This window comes from Pelodiscus sinensis, chromosome 1 (assembly GCF_052426305.1).
Source record: "Pelodiscus sinensis isolate ZL-2025 chromosome 1, ASM5242630v1, whole genome shotgun sequence".
Classification (NCBI taxonomy): Eukaryota; Metazoa; Chordata; order Testudines; family Trionychidae; genus Pelodiscus; species Pelodiscus sinensis.
In genome coordinates this window covers 103,563,344-103,580,556 of record NC_143052.1, presented here as the reverse complement: position 1 = coordinate 103,580,556, position 17,213 = coordinate 103,563,344, and the positions used below count along the sequence as shown (strand labels likewise).

The 17,213-nt window shown below is 41.3% G+C and overlaps 1 protein-coding gene across 2 annotated transcripts in view; it reads left to right on the top strand.

Moving 5' to 3' along the window:
• KDM7A (lysine demethylase 7A) overlaps nt 1-14,418 on the top strand; it is an 87,206-nt gene extending 72,788 nt beyond the window's left edge. For both annotated transcript variants that reach the window (XM_075939680.2, XM_089781952.1), the window contains exons 18-20: nt 6,916-7,001; nt 8,438-8,714; nt 9,303-14,418. In XM_075939680.2, the coding sequence (XP_075795795.2) occupies nt 6,916-7,001; nt 8,438-8,714; nt 9,303-9,397 (458 nt within the window). In that variant the 3' untranslated portion in view covers nt 9,398-14,418. The remainder of the gene's footprint in view (nt 1-6,915; nt 7,002-8,437; nt 8,715-9,302) is intronic.
• Nucleotides 14,419-17,213: the final 2,795 nt, after the last annotated feature.

Here is a 17,213-nt window from a genome sequence, read left to right as displayed (position 1 = left end):
AGGCAACTTAAATTTCATGGGGAGACTTTTTGAAGACTATAATGTCTTCAAATTCTCAGTAAACCTAAAAGAAACACATGATTATTCTAAACCTCCACATGGAATTTCTCCATTTTTCTCATAACAATTTGTATTTACATTACAAATTCTTGAGATTATTGACCTGTCTCATAAACTTTGCAGATGTCTTAGTGATCAACATTAGCAGCTCTTTACCAAGAGAATCCATACTATCCTTTCTTAAACTGTTTATTGGAAGACTAAACCAGAGAGTACAGTAACACCACAGTTCAGTTATTAAAAATATGACTTCTGATAAACAAGAAATAGTTTCAGCCAGAAAGATCATCACTCACCTAGGTGTCCAGATAGTTACAAAAAGAGAGAATTTATTATGCAGGGAACACAGTCAAAGATTACATCTATACTTAGAGGCTGTGTCTAGACTGCATCCCTTTTTCGTAAAAGGGATGCAAATTAGACATTGCAATAGCAAATCATAGAATCATAGAACTGGAAGAGACCTCAGAAGGTCATCAAGTCCAGCCCCCTGCTCTAGGCAGGACCAATTCCAACTAAATCAACCCGGCCAGGGCTTTGTCAAGCCGAGACTTAAACACTTCTAGGGATGGAGACTACACTACTTCCCTAGGTAACCCATTCCAGTGCTTCACCACCCTCCTAGTGAAATAGTTTTTCCTAATATCCAACCTGGACCTCTCCCACCACAACTTGAGACCATTGCTCCTTGTTCTGCCATCTGTCACTGCTGAGAACAGCCTCTCTCCATCCTCTTTGGAACCTCCCTTCAGGAAGTTGAAGGCTGCTATCAAATCCCCCCTCACTCTTCACTTCTGCAGACTAAACAGACCCAAGTCCCTCAGCCTCTCCTCATAAGTCATATGCTCCAGCCCCCTAATCATTTTGGTTGCCCTCCGCTGGACCCTCTCCAATGCATCTACATCCTTTTTGTAGTGGGGGGCCCAGAACTGGACACAATACTCCAGATGCGGCCTCACCAAAGCCGAATAAAGGGGAATGATGACATCTCTGGATCTGCTGGCAATGCTCCTCTTAATGCAACCTAATATGCCATTAGCCTTCTTGGCTACAAGCGCTCACTGTTGACTCATATCTAGCTTCCCATCCACTGTAACCCCCAGGTCCTTTTCTGCAGAACTACTATTTAACCGGTTGGTCCCCAGCTTGTAACTATGCTTGGGATTCTTCTGTCCCAAGTGCAGGACTCTACACTTGTCCTTGTTGAACCACATCAGATTTCTTGTGGCCCAATCCTCCAATTTGTCTAAGTCATTCTGTACCCTATCTCTGCCCTTAAGCGTATCTACCTCTCCCCCCAGCTTAGTGTCATCCGCAAACTTGCTGAGGGTGCAATCCATCCCCTCATCCAGATCATTAATAAAGATATTGAACAAAACCGGTCCTAGAACCGAACCTTGGGGCACTCCGCTAGAAACCGACCGCCATCCTGACATCGAGCCATTGATCACTACCCGCTGGGCCCGGCCTTCTAGCCATCTTTCTATCCATCTTACCGTCCATTTATCCAATCCACAATCCTTAACTTGCTGGCAAGAATATTGTGGGAGACGGTATCAAAAGCCTTGCTAAAGTCAAGGTATATAACATCCACTGACTTCCCCATGTCCACCGAGCCAGTTACCTCATCATAGAAGCTAATCAGATTGGTCAGGCACGACTTGCCCTTTGTGAATCCATGCTGACTATCCCTAATCACTTTGCTCTCATCCAAGTGCCTCAATATGGATTCCTTAAGGATCCCTTCCATGATTTTTCCAGGAACCGAGGTAAGACTGACCAGCCTATAGTTCCCTGGATCATCCTTCTTCCCTTTTTTGAAGCTGGGCACTACATTTGCCTTTTTCCAGTCATCCGGGATTTCTCCCGATCTCCACGACTTTTCAAAGATAATAACCAAAGGCTCCACGATGACATTTGCCAACTCCCTCATTACCCTCGGATGCACTAAGTCCGGACCCATGGATTTCTGTACGTTTAGCTTTTCTAAATAGTTCCTAACCTGTTCTTTACCCACCACGGGCTGTCCATCTTCATCCCATCTTGCGTCACTTGGCGCAGAAGTCCAGGAGCCGACCTTGTCCGTGAATACAGAGGCAAATAAAGCATTGAGTACTTCAGCTTTCCCCACATCATCTGTCACTAGGTTACCTCCTTCATCCCTTAGGGGCCTCACACCCTCTCTGATCACCTTCTTCTTGTTAACATGCCTGTAGAAACCTTTCTTGTTATCCTTCACATCCTTAGCCAGTCGCAATTCCATTTGTGCTTTCGCCTTCCTGATAACCCCCCGGCATTCTCGAGCTATACCTTTAAACGCCTCCTTGGTCATTTGTCCAAGTTTCCACTCTTTGTAAGCTTCCTTTTTGTGCTTAAGTTCACCAAGGATTTCCCCTGTAAGCCAGTCCGGGCTCCTACCATGTTTGCCTCTCTTGCTACGCGTCGGGATGGTTTCTTTCTGTGCCTTCAATAAGGCTTCTTTAAAATACTGCCAGCTGTCCTGGACTCCTTTCCCCTTCATGTTAACATCCCAGGGGATTCTGCCCATCATATCTCGGAGGGAGTCAAAATCTGCTTTTTTGAAGTCCAAGGTGTGTATTTTACTACTCTCTTTTCTTCCTTTCATCAGGATCCTGAAATCTACCATCTCATGATCACTGCTTCCCAGGTTGTCACCCACCTCCACTTCCCCTATTAGTTCCTCCCTGTTTGTGAGCAGAAGGTCAAGCTGCGCATGGCTCCGGTTGGATCCTTCAGCACCTGTGTCAAGAAGTTATCCCCAACATTCTCCAAAAACTTCTTGGATTGCCTGTGTACTGCCGTATAGGTTTCCCAGCAGATGTCAGGGTGATTAAAGTCCCCCACGAGACCCAGGGCCTGCGATCTGGAAGCTTCGCTCAGTTGTCCGAAGAAAGCCTCATCTACCTCATCCACCTGATTCGGTGGCCTGTAGCAAACACAAACCACAACATCAATGCTGTTGTTTGCTCCTTTAAACTTAACCCATAGACTCTCAACAGGTTTTTCTCCCTCTTTATACTGGAGTTCAGAGCAATCGTAGTGCTCTCTTACATATAGTGCAACTCCTCCTCCTTTTCTCCCCTGCCTGTTGTTCCTGAACAGTCTATACCCTTCCATGACAGCGCTCCAGTCATGTGAGTCATCCCACCAAGTCTCTGTTATCCCAATTAAATCATATTTCTTGGTCTGGGCCATGGCCTCCAGTTCTTCCTGTTTGTTGCCCAGGCTTCTCGCATTAGTGTACAAACACTTCAGGTAACCAGTTGATCGTCCTATCTTCTCCATTCGAAACATGGGTCCTCCTTTCTTGCCCCTTCCTCTCTGCATTTCTTCCCGGTATCCGACTTTCCCACTCCCCTCAGGGTTTTGGTCACCGTCCCCCGACGAACCTGGTTTAAAGCCCTCCTCACTAGGTTTGCAAGCCTGCCCGCGAAGATGCTCCTTCCTCTCTTCTTTAGGTGGATCCCATCTTTTCCTAACAATCCTTGCGCCCGGAACAGAGTCCCATGGTCGAAGAAACCAAAGCCCTCTCTGTGACACCATCTGCGCAACCACGCATTTACGTCCTCAATTCGACGATCCCTGCCCAGTCCTTTCCCTTCAACAGGGAGGATGGAGGAGAATTCCACTTGCGCTCCAAATTCGTGGATCCTTCTTCCTAGCGCTACGTAATCCGCAGTAATACGCTCAAGATCATTCTTGTCTGTATCATTAGTTCCCACGTGGAGAAGCAGGAAGGGGTAGCAATCTGAAGGTTTGATCAGCTTGGTAAGCCTCTCAGTGACATCCTGAATGCGAGCTCCCGGCAAGCAGCACACCTCCCTGAGCAGAGGGATGGCTCAGTCCCTCTTAGAAGGGAGTCCCCGACCACCACCACCCGTCGTTTCCTTTTGGGCGTGGTGGCTGTGGAACCCCCATCCGTAGGGAATCCCTCCCCGCTTCATTAGCATAAAAATGGCTGCCGCTTTTTTCCAGCTCTGAGCTTTGCCGGGAAAATAGCGCGAGTCTAGACACAGATCTTTCGGAAAATAAAGCCTTTTCCGAAAGATTCCTTATCCCTCATTTTAAGGGGGATAAGGGATCTTTCGGAAAAGGCTTTATTTTCTAAAAGATCCGCGTCTACACTGGCGCTTTCTTCTGGCAAAACTCCGAGCCAGAAAAAAGCGGCAGCCATTTTTATGCTAATGAAGCGGGGAGGGGGGGATTTAAATGCTCGCTTCATTTTCAATTGCAATATGTCTAATTTGCATCCCTTTTCCGTAAAAGGGGATGCAGTCTAGACACAGCCAGACTGTTTCAGCAGAAATCAGAAGTCAGAATATCACCTTGTGAGTTCCCTTGGGATGTTTGGATCTTCCATTGAATCTTATCTAAACAAGATAACACAGTTGCTACAGATCTTTACCCTGTCCATTCTTCTTTGGACATCAATCACTCTGGGGGAAAAAGTAGATATTCCAAAATACAGGCCTATCATTCAAGAAAAAACATACAACAGTACTTACCACGGACACAATTTGGGGGCCTACATTAGTAAACTGGTTATGGGGTTATTACTTTCAGGTGAGGTAAAAAAAAAAAAGTAACGTGAGTAGAGTTGAGACAATTTTGATTAGGTTTATGATAGTGTGTCTACACTACGTGTTAAGGTTGAATTAAGATACACAACTTCAGTTATGTTAATGGCGTAGCTGAAGTCCAAGTACCTTAACTCCAGTTTTGGTGCTGTCTGCACTTCAGGAAGTCAAAGGAAGCACTTTCTCCCTTCGACTTCCGTTACTCCTTGTGGAAGCAGGACTGCCAGCATCAACTGGAGAGCCCCTCTCAGTTCAAATTAGCATGTCTTCACTTGACCTGTAATTTGAACAGTGGCAGCTTCGATTTTCTCTGTAGTGTAGTCGTACCCTATGAGTTTTAGGAAAATACACCAGGAATGATAGATACTACCACTGTAATGACATGCATTGTTTCCCAAGGAAGAAAGAAATCCATTTGGCCTTTGTCTAAAAGGGAGTCCACAGTCCATCATGGGGAGAGACATTTTATTTTAAACCATTCATGTGAAAAAGAAAGGTGAGATCAGCACAGCCTGGCTGTGATACAAGAATTAGAACAAGTGGAATGAAGTCTCAGCCAAAGACATGTTACCATGATGATTCGTCAGAGTCATATCACTGATTCTTCTTAGAGTGACTTCTGTGTGGTCCCAGATGTGGGATACAACAGCCACGTTTAGTTCAGAAAGCAGTATGTAACTAGCATTGCCAATTGGATTTCACTCACATTCTTCTGTGCTTGTGCCTTATCTGTTCTTGAGCATTCTAGGACAGGGGTGGCCAACCTGCGGCTCTTCAAAGAAAAAAATTGCGGCTCCCGCACTCACGGCTCTGAAAGGGGCAGCGTGTTTCTTTCTGAAAGAGAGAGAGATGGAGTCGCAGCATCCCGTGCAGACTTCAAAATGGCCACCTTAAAAGGGGCAATGCCTGCTCTGCTCAAAAGGGTTGCAGCTGGGGCCCCTTTTCTCTCCCCCCCCCTTCAATAACTTTTTCCCCCTCGGCTCTTTGCGCTTTATTCACCGCTATTTTGGCTCTTCAGCTGTAACGGGTTGGCCACCCCTGTTCTAGGGCATGGCTGTAAAAGGAGGCATAGCACTCCAATGACATCTACTCCATCCGTATGCCAGAAATGACAGACCAGAAACTGGTCTGGAAAAAATGATCCCAAAGCTCTTAAAACAGCGCTCTAGTTTTTATTAAAGGTCAGATTTTTGGTCCTCTCAAACTGACCCTGCAATTTCCTAGATCCTATCACACACTATCTAAGTGAAAAAGGGTTATTTGAATAAAACTGTACTCATAAGAAGGCTGTGATTCTCCAGCCTGATACCGGTTAAGTCCTTGTATTCTGCTCCCAGCCCACATTTTGTTTTCTCTAGGGATGTTAGATATCATATATTTTAGTAATTGTGTAGCCACAACAATGTTTAGTTAGTCCTAATTTAGTTTGTCCTCACTTTTCCTGGAATGTGGTACTCAGAATTGGATACGGTATACTCCAGTTGAGGCTACCAACTCCCAGCAGTACTTTAAAAAAAACAAAAACAAAAAACGGTGAATGTGAGTTGCTGAAGTCTTGCACCTTTTGTGGACTTTCTTACAAGGATGCAGAAAAGTCAAGAAACAGATATTAAGGATGCATATTTTGGTGGTACTTTGACAGTACTATGGCAGGGCATTTATTTTCAACATCAGTGCTTTCAACATAGCAGTGTTTATCAGATTTTCATATGGAGATTCGACAAATGTGGGCTACTATGATGTGCCAAATAGCTATGGGGAAGTGAGAAATCTGATACTTCTGATGTGTGCAAACCATAGTAACAGACATTTTGTATTATGAGAGAATTGTTTTTAGGAAGTCTTACACAACAAAGGTGGAATCTCTCTGGTCTGGCAATGTCTTTGGTCCAGCATGGTTTTAGTTAGCTGGATGTCCACTTATCATGGGTGTGGCCAAGTTTCCCACAGTCCTGTAAAGTTTGTTTACAGCCACCTGTCCTGGCTCTCAGTGTTCTTTGCTGTTGCTTAGCTGTAATTTACCCCAAATGTCTTTTAAGAGCCTAGTAAGAAGTGGAAATGTTGGTAGTGCTGCTAGTTAATGTAGATCTCCCATGGTCCAGCCAATTCTCTGGTTTGGCACCAATTAGGTCCCGCGGGTGCCAGACTAGAGAGGTTCAACATGTACTTTCTTTCTCTTACATCTGAATTGTAGGTTTCAAGTTTTTCAATTACAATTAAGAATTTCAAGGTTTCAGCTTGCTACATTTCTTTTTAGGTAAGCTCATGAAAGAAGAGGAAAGAGGCTTGGGGTCTTCAGTATGGGCAAGACAGCTAAATGCAACTTCCAGGGTTACTCCTCAGGTACGACAATATGTTTAACCCTTGTTATAGAACAAGGAGTATGCAGCTGTCAACAGAAAACAAAAATCATAAACCTGATGAAGGTATCTCCTTCCTGCATGTCTGGTAATTGATAACTTTGGAGTTGATGTCTATCTGTATCATGTTTTATCTGAGCTGTTCTGCATTTCTGGATGTTTTACTAAACCTAAGTAGATTATAAAATTACTATAAAGATACTGAGTATCTTTGAAAAGATGTGAATTTTCTGTTCGTGATAGATTCTAGATTGATGATCCATGGGGCGGCCTGTGAGCCTAGGCAAACTAGGCAGTTGCTTAGGGCGCTGCCGGCCCAGGCGCCCAATGATGACATGCCGGGGTGCCCCGTGATTGTCACGGCCGTGCAGGCGGGGGTGCCGATTGTGCCTTTCGCCTGGGGCGCCAGCTGCCGCAGCTGGCCTCGGGCCGCTCCTGATGTTCCATATCCATGGAATCTTACTTCAGAGAGAGTAAGTTCTAGCTTTCCCATATTGCTCACTCAAACTTTATTTGGAAACTTCACCTCTTTCTTCACTCTTCTTGTCTGTCATCTCTAGTCATACTGCCAACAAGGTTGTCAATTATACAGAGGTTTTTGAGATGTGGACAGTTCCCCATTAGAAATTGAATTAAGGCACCTCAACTCATTTCACATTGGCTGCATTCAGTAGTTTGCATTTTTAATCTGGGCTGTATTCAAGGCAGAGGCCTAAAGATTGAAAGACTCTAAATCCTATTGATAATTCTCCGAGCCTTTCAATGTTTACTGATTCTTAAATGCTGACCATCTTATCCCTTTGTTATATTCACTGGAAATATTACTAATACTTTAAGTTAAAGAATACTGCTACTACTTACTAACGATAACATAATTGCATGGTAATTTACTATTCTACAGGAACATGTAATTACATGGTATAGCTTATGGTTTTATAGTTTCTAATTTAGAATTGGTTGGGTTTCAGCTACAGAATATTCAAGACAAATTGCCACTTTAAAAATTCACTGGTTGTGATATTCATTATAGCTAGGGTTTGTCTGTGATATCAAGGATGTTATGGTAACACTTTAGTTATTTTGTGGTGGCTAAAGCGGAAAAAGTTGGTTATATATTTTTGTTTATTTCCCTGTATCTGTATTGGCAACAGTTAAACACTCTTCTACTGTCTTCAATAACTGTGTATGAAAAAAGTTGTGCAGAAATATCATATTGTTATACCTTAAGTTTTTGAACAGGCATATATAGTATGGAAATGAACAGAATGTTAAAACAGATAAGATTTATTCCTGTTAGAAGTGTATTTTCTTGCAGAAATATCAAATTTGTCCAGTAGTACAATAAGAAGAATTAAAAAAGCATTTCCATTCAGAAATTATAAGTCCTCATATGTGACTTTTTCCCCCTTTCTGCTCCAGGATACAAATAAATCTCAGAAATATATTAAGAAGATGTGTGCATCAGAAGCTAGTCATAAGGTTCAGGAGAATAGAAATTTTACACACAGCAATGGCTTGAGCTTCCAACATGGCAAGTACACGCGGGACTCCACCTTGATCCAAGGGGAGTGTCGGTTGAGTGATGGCAGTCTCAGCCCTGACAGGCCATACGGTGAGACGTCCTTATCTGTACCCCTTCACCCAACCAAGAGGCCAGCATCAAATCCACCCCCTATCAGCAACCAGGCCACAAAAGGTAACATTTTCTTTGTCCTCTTGTCACCTGGCTCCCTCTTTTTCTTTATAAACTTGTTTGAAGCAGAAATGGCAGAAAGTGCAGACATAGACTTTGAGAAAAAAATTTAACATAAGCAAGCATCATCTTGTCAGATTTTGTCATGGAATAGTTATATAGTGAAAAGGGAAGGCTTTAATGGAGTTATGCCCAATTTGAGCTTCCCCTACTTAATGTCGAGAGCCTCTAAAAATTTAGCAGCAATGAAATAATATCTAGTTTAAGTATCTCATTTTTTCTTCCTTTTTCGGAGTAGAAATACTCAAAGTATGAGGCTTTAAAAAGTAACGTCTTCCTAATTATCTCTTTAGTTGTGTTATTTTCTTGAGTACAAATCTGAGGAAAGTGCACAATTCAGAGGTTTTCCCATTTAAACTAGGAAAATCTGGAAGTATATAATCAAATTCTTTATTATAGTGCTTATTGTAATGTAGGAAAAGTAACTTTTGATTTCATGTATGTCCAAGAATCTTCTTTCCATTTAGGGTTCTCTGTTCTAAAAATAGATTTGGTAAAAATCAAACTGAGATATTGGTTTCAATTTTCCAGGCAAGCGTCCAAAGAAAGGAATGGCAACTGCCAAACAGCGCCTTGGGAAGATCCTTAAGCTGAACCGAAATGGCCATGCACGCTTCTTTGTTTGATGTAGCTGCTACTACTACTACTGCTGTCTTTTCTTCACAGCCAGTATTGAGGACAGCAGAGCCTGGAGCTGCTGCTGTTCCTATGCCTGAAGCAGACTTGCATGTACCTTGTAGAACACTGCCTAATGAACAAAAAAACCAATGCTGCATTTTCACTGTGCCACACCTGCTCAGCAATAACCATTTGGGAATGGGGAAATCTTCAGAGAGACAATGGACTAGGAAACAGTCTCTCATCAGGGCTTGAATATCACTTTGTTGCTGGTAGTGTCTGAGCTAATTCATGAGGGGAAGGTGATAAAGGTGGTATCCATAATTTATTTCTGACAGATTTTTACAACTTTTAAATTCCTTTTAATTATTTATTTGGAAATTTTTTTTGTGGGGTTTGTTAATTTAGATTAAAGAATGTGAAGGTTTTTAATTGTTCTTGATAATGTATGTTTGGTGCAGTGGAGAGCCACGTTAATGGTGATTAGTCTGGACTCCTAAATTTGATATTCAGGTTATAGTCTTAAACAGGGATGTGATGCATTATTAATTTTAAATGAAGTCATATGGAATCATATTATATTTTTTCTGCTCTTTATAAGCTATTGGTTAGACTTCTGTTGACTTGTAAGGTACATGGTCTCTGCCAGTTTAGTTCCCTTAGCCTCTCCCCATTATGCACACATTACTGATTCATCCAAAATGAAGAAGCAAAGACTTTTCTGGCTACAAGGAGAGTATGATTATTCAAATTCAATAGCTAATATATCTTCCTTCCCTAAAATTGGGGTTTCTGCTCTTCTTCCTGATGTGGTTGGTGTTCGGTCCAGGCCTTAGAAAATAAAATGGTTGAGATTTTTTGTTTACACAATTTAGTATAAATGTTAGTACATAGGAAAGCAGCTTTTATTTTTTTCCCTCAAGTATGGGAGAGAGTGCAATATAATGGGCTAAGTTTCATATTTTAGAATAATTTTGTTGATTGAAGAAACAGTTCTTAAAATATCAATTGCAGAATTAAGATTTAGCTGATTACTTCCTGTGGTGGGTTGAGGGAACATAAAAATCAGTGATAGTCATTAGTATACTTCAGAAATATTTTCTACTGAGGAACTAAGGAGGCAGTTAACATGTGCTGCTTGCAAGGCTGCAGTTGACAGCCAATGAGAGTCTTAACTGGTGCATATGTAAGTGTTGAGTTTAGTAGCTAGCTGATCTCAGAATGATCATTTGTGCCATGCTTTACATAGAGCTGATAGTAAATGCCAATTCTGAATTACCTGTAAATAATGTTGATTTTAAATTTGTATTTTTCTGTAATATAAAATTAAATATTTAAACTTTTCAGGGTGGGGTGAGAGGGGAACCACTTTACTTGATTCTGTAAAAAGGGCATTTTGCAGGGTCCAGCCAAAAGTAAAACATTGCTGTACTAGAGTTACCATCTTGGATTTTTCCTGTATAGTGAGAGTGAAATGGTTTGACTCAGCTATCGAATTTCTTGATTTGTCTTCACTCCACTCAGTTTGCCTGTCCTCCATATTCTGTCCTAGATAGCTTCTCCCTGCTGCGCTTAAACAAATTCAGTTTTAGTTTCCAGATTTACATGTAGATATATATCCTTGTATACAGTAGATTAGAGTATGAATAGTGCCCTTGGGAATGTATGGATATGTATGCTGTCAGGATTTCATGAGTATTACAAGTTCAGTACTAGCTAGTTGAGGATCAAAATGCACTCTGGTTATGTATAGGGCAAATAGAATTTGTCTCTTTTCTTTTTCCAGAACTTGCAAATTATTGTTTTTCTTTATCCCAGCTCAGCTTTTGGATTTGATTTGAAAGTAGTGTATGCATCAAAGTTAGTTTATTATTCTAATCCACAGCCAAAAACACATGAATTCATACTCTGGCAGGCCATTTTTATTAGTACATGCCACCAGCTTTGTTTAGAATGCTGGGGAAAGAAAACAATAAAAATGATGCTAACTACCAACTACCAAGAAGACAAGGAGAAGTGACTATACAGGTTCCAAAAGTGACAATGAATATAGTTGTTCTCGGACAACAAATTTTCCCATTAATAATGATGAGAGGAAAAAGTACTTTCAACATAGAATTAAAATTTCACATTGCATCTTCTGATACATTTTCATGGATATATTTGATAAATGTGTACCATGTTATCAATACTAGTTTAAATGATAAGAAAAGTCTTTTCAGGGAAAACCAGGTCGTATTTGCCAGGTTTTGATTGACTGGCTCAGTTCTGGCAAACCAAACCAAACTGCTGTTCCAGTACTGGCTATCTATTTATTCAGAGAAGTATTTCCTAAGGGACATCAAGCAGAATTGGAGGGGAGTAAAGACTGAATTGTAAAAATTCAGTAGATTTTGAGAAAGGTATTTAATGAAACAAAAATATGCCCTAATGAAATCTGGAATAAGGAGACTTGGAGTATGGAACATATACAATGATGCTGTCCCTGTGACTTGTCTGCAACAGGTCTCTCTTCTAAGCCTCTTCATTAGCAAAGTATATATAGCTTCATCTTATTAGTGGAAAAAGTACTTGGCTGGACCCATATATGTCAAATGGTTATTTTCCAAGGTTTTTTTTTCCCCTTCTCTCCCAATTTCTCAAGGTGGCTCTCCATTGTAGTGAGTGTATTAATATCTCTTCATAGGCTGTCAACAGGCAGAGGTTCATTTCCATTTTCTCCTGATTTCTATGCTTCCAGCAGAAGTCTCTAAGAGACTAAAACATTTTGGGGTGAGAGGGAACCTCAGTCAATTATTTTAAAAGAAATTGTCTTAATTGATAACCAATGAGTCTCCTTTTGGTAGCTTGATGAAGATGATGTGTTGACCTCACGATGTATTTGTATGTTGGGATGTTTATTATATTCTTGGAAGAAAGCACTGTTGCACCAAGTTTTTTGTAGATGGGCTGAACCTGGTGCTGTAGAGGTGGAGAGAAAAACACTGTTCTTCCCCTCCCCCTCACATTACAGTTTTTGGGGGTATTGGAAGCTGAATAGATAGGAGCACTCATAGTGGGCAACCCAGGGACTGAGTCCTCCTAACGGGAATGGATTTTCAGGGAGGATTTAAAAAGGACATGAAGAATTTGGACTTTTAAGATAAAATTATTGTACTTATTTTTTTAAACTTTCTATTGCTAGAAGGAAAAATGTTATGAAATGACACACTTGCAGTTTGCTTTTCTCCAGGTACTCTTTTATAATTTTTAAAAGAAAAATGTAAAAATGATAAGACCACCTAGAAATTATATCAAGGAGACTTCCAGCAACTTTCCCCTTTCTTCCTCTACTATACTTGTTAATTAAACCTGGCTACAAGGTAGCCTTTATGACCTCTGAGGTAGATTACCTATGCAACCTTTAATATTCTACATGAAATAATTCCTGAAGAAATCATTTAAAAAAGGTTTGATGTTAAGAATGAGAAATTGTTACTTTATGACCAAATTTTAAAGCCGAAGTATCTCTATTAATTTTAATAGAGATAACAGAGCACAGTGTCATGGCCACCCTTTAAAGAGCTTCAGCTCTCCTAAGCTTCGTTATATGGCTTAGGCTGCTTTCGTTCAGCAGGGCATGAAGTTCTAAATGTTGAAACGTTTGAAGGCATATAATCCATGGCTAAGTCATTATCTTGCTGACCGTTGGTTGGTAATTGTGAGGACTAAGCAAGACTGAGGTTAGGACCAAACCACAGCTGCTGGCCCTTCTCTAGACTCCATGCCACCAAAAATCTTAATGTCTTTTAAAAGCTAATTTACATAATGCTTCCAGATCATTAAAGGCTGTCCATGGCCCTGGGACTAAGCAACCCTAAAGCTATTTTATTTTGCAGAAGGAATATAAATGAAACCAAGGCCTTACTGTATGTGGTTAAACTGGATTAAAAAGCTGCAACATCCATTTTTCCAACAAAACAAAACAAAAACCCTATTTCTGGGTGCAAAGAAAGTGGTTAATCATGCAGTGGGTGGAAAATCTGAATAGCACTGATTAGGAAATGCACATGTTTCTTCATAAGCTGCATTTCCCTTTGGAAATGACTTTTTTCTACTTTTAATAAAAATTAAGCCATAATAGTTTCATGCTGTGGGAAGGGAATGAAAGGGACCACTTTAAGAGATTATATTAATATGAATTATCGCTTCTGCTGGAAAATGTCTAATTTTGTCAATACTTTGGCAGTTATTTCTTTTTTTAAATCCATGAAATTTGAAAAAGGGGGCAGTTCTTGGCTCTGTTTACTAATTTTTGTAATGTTTTGCTGGTCTTTGTCTTTTCCTCTCCCATTTCTACTCTATTTTCTGTCCTTTTTTGAATATCTGTGGAAAATCCTAGCTTGTCTGCCTGAATAGGGGTCTCTGTTTGTCTTTTTACAGAAACGCACTACAATGTTGAGTATTTGGCTGGGAAAGGGGGTGCTGCAGCTTTAAGAGCATTTTTTTCAATTCATAACAGTATTTCCCATCCTCTTTTGCCTGCAGGCAGGGAAAATGTATGTACAGTATTTATTTTTGTTTCAATTTACTTTAAATTTGTAAGTTTCTATAAGTAGCTCACATTGATTATTCTAGGGGAGGACAAGTGGCTTGTTTAAATTTGTATTTGATATTCATAGTTTCCAGTTTCTGTACTTTAAAATATTGAAATTAAAAAGTTGTATTACATATGTTTTGATTTTAGCAATCTATAGTGTTTAATTTCTACAGATTTTTGTTCACTTGCTTAAAAGTGTAAATACAGAAAGTTGTACAGGATGTCTTATGATGGAAAAAATGTTTAATTCTATTTCTAGGTCTGATTTTTTTTGTGTGTGTGTGTGTGCCTATTATTAGAGTCTTGATTTTAATGAAGATGTGCCAGAGAGATTTGGGGAATGCAACATATTGTCTTGCTATTTGAATTTTTCTGTCAAAATATTCTCTGGGAGCTGGATGTATTTTGTGAGGATATATAAAGTCTTTTTTTTTTTTTTTTTTTTTTTTTTGACACCTGCATGTAAAAAAAAAAAAAAATTAGAACTTCCAGCAGTCCATCATTTACTAAATTGCAAATAACTGATCCAATTTGGAAGCATTTTAATGCTAAAAGATTTTTCCCCCCATCATGCCTTGTTTTTATATTTTTACTTTTTGGTCAATTTTGCCTTATGTTCCTGATAACTCAGGCTTTTCTAGAAGCAGCTTTTCCTGTAACTGACAAGATGTATGATTTCTGATAGAATGGGTTTCTGTCTCATTGATGCATCTTTTTTTTCTTTTCTTTATCTTTACTAACATTGTCTCATTTCCTTTTATTCTTACCTGCTTTTCTGTCTGTTGTACCTGCAACTGTAAAATGTTTTATTTTACAATCGTCATTAGTCTCCAATTTGTATTCATGTGTTGCTTGCCACTTGGAGGAAGAAGCACTGCATTTAGAATTAAATCTGGTCTACACTAGGAGTTCAGGTCGAATTTAGCTGCATAAGGTTGATTTTTTTTTTCTAAACAATGAGTCCACACTGCCAAGCCTGTTCCATCAACTTTAAGGGCCACTCAATTTGATTTTGGTACTGCTGCTTTTCATGAGGGCTGTGTCTACACTGGGCCACTTATTCAGGAAAATCAGCCGCTTTTCCGGAATAAGCTGCGAGCTGTCTACACTGGCCCTTGAATTTCCGGAAAAGCAACGACGCTCTACTGTACAAAATCAGCCGCTATTCCGGAAAAGCTATGCTGCTCCTGCTCGGGCATAAGTCCTTATTCCGGAACACTGTTCCAGAAAAGGGCCAGTGTAGACAGCCCAGTAGTCTTTTCTGGAAAAAAGCCCCGATTGCGAAAATGACGATCGGGGCTCTTTTCCAGAAAAGCGCGTCTACATTGGCCACAGATGCTTTTCCGGAAAAGCCCTTTTTCCGGAAAAGCATCCTGCCAATGTAGACGCTCTTTTTCCGGAAATACTTATAATGAAATCTAATCTGTTTTAAGCATTTCCAGAAATTCATGCCAGTGTACACGCAGCCGAGGAGTAACATTAAATTCAACCTTGCGTTGTGGACTTCACGGTAGAGAACATGCAGTATTGCAAAAATGTGGCCTCCCAGGAAGTATCCCACAGTACCCTGCTGTGATCACTCTGGCCAGGACTTCACCTGGAAAGCAGTAGAGTTAACAGGAAAAGCCCCAGAAAACTTTGAATTTCATTTGCGATGTGGACAGTGTGGTGAGCACACCTCCGAGCAGGCAGCACACTTGAGCAGCACACCTAACTGTGAGTTCAAGTCTCATGACTTTCAGTTCCCAGGGGCACAGATGAGCACCAACATGGAGTGTGAAGGAGATCTTGGATGTTATCAAGTCATGGGTGGAGGAGTCTGTTCTCCCAGAGCTCCAAACCAGCAAACAAAATGCAGGTATCTATGTGAAGATCTCAAAGTCCATGGTGGAGAAAGGGCATGTGAGGGATGCCCAGCAGTGCTGAGTGAAAATAAAGGAGCTGAGGCAGTCCCATCAAAAGAAGAAGGCAAACGGACAGTCTGGAGTATGACTGCAAACATGCTGCTTCTACAAGCAGTTGCATTTGATCCTAGTGTGGGTCCTGAGCAGCTTTCCAAGTCAGGCCGTGAAATCCTTCCAAGACACTCTTCAGGGCAGCATCGTGGAAGACAGTGTGGTGGTGGTGGAGGGGAATGTTCAGTAGGAGAGTGCGGGGAGTCAAGAACTTTTCAGCACTTTGGAGACAATCCCCTCCTAGGAAGTCTATCAGGCACTGATGCGGGGAGGGCACTTCTGGTGAGTTAATTTTTTTTTCTTGCTACAGGCAGCTTAAGGCAATTGGGTATGATGAGTGGTATGCTCCACGCCTATGGGAGGGAGCTGGAACAGCTTGTTAACATGTTTGTAGATGGAGCAGGAATCCTCCCTGGAAATCTCCATGAAGCTCTTATAGAGGAACTTTTTGATCCTTCTCACAAAGTTCTGGGGAGGCCAGCCTTATTCTGTCCTCCATGGTAGGACACCTTCTCATGCCAAGCCAGCAATAAGTGGTCTGGAGTCATTGCAGCATGAAGCATTGCAGCATAAGGCTCAGGTTTCTGGCCACATGCAGTCAGCATCAGGTCCCTATCACTCTGTGGGATCTGGAGAAGACTGGTATCTCCTGGAAACCTGGATGGAAGAGGAAGAAAAGTTATTAGCTGCTGTCTTCACAGCTAGGATGGCTACAGCCTGTGGCACCCCCTCCATCCCTGCTTCTCTCCCACCTGCAAGATGGGGAAAATAGCACTCTCTCCCAGGAAGCAGGGTGTTCTAGACACAGAGGGAAGCCGCATGAACCTCTAGCCAGCACAACCTGACCATGTTGCCCCCTCCTGCCCACAGGCTCTTGCAGTATGGGAAAGTAGCATTCATTTGGGAAGCCATAAATGGTGGACACAGAAGAGAAAAGGAGCATGAGCCTCTGCCCTGCCCTGCCCTGCCCTGCTCCTCCCACAGGATCATGCCCTGTCAGGTCCTTTACCATACCTGCCTTTAAGCTGCATGAGTCCAGGTGTTCTCTTGAGAATTCTGCTGTGTATCTGCTGTACTGTGGCCACGTTAAAGCATAACATTGGCCTTGCACAGAACACGTCTCCATTGTCTTTAGGAGACCTTTCCTGTATGTTAATACATTGTGGAGCCTAAAACCTAATCTATCTCCTGGAATGTGTGCCCTTGTAACTTTTTGTTACAGCTGGAATAGCAGAGATCTTGCTGTGTACTTCCCTAGCTCCTCTAGCTGTTCAGCTCTCAAAAATCCAG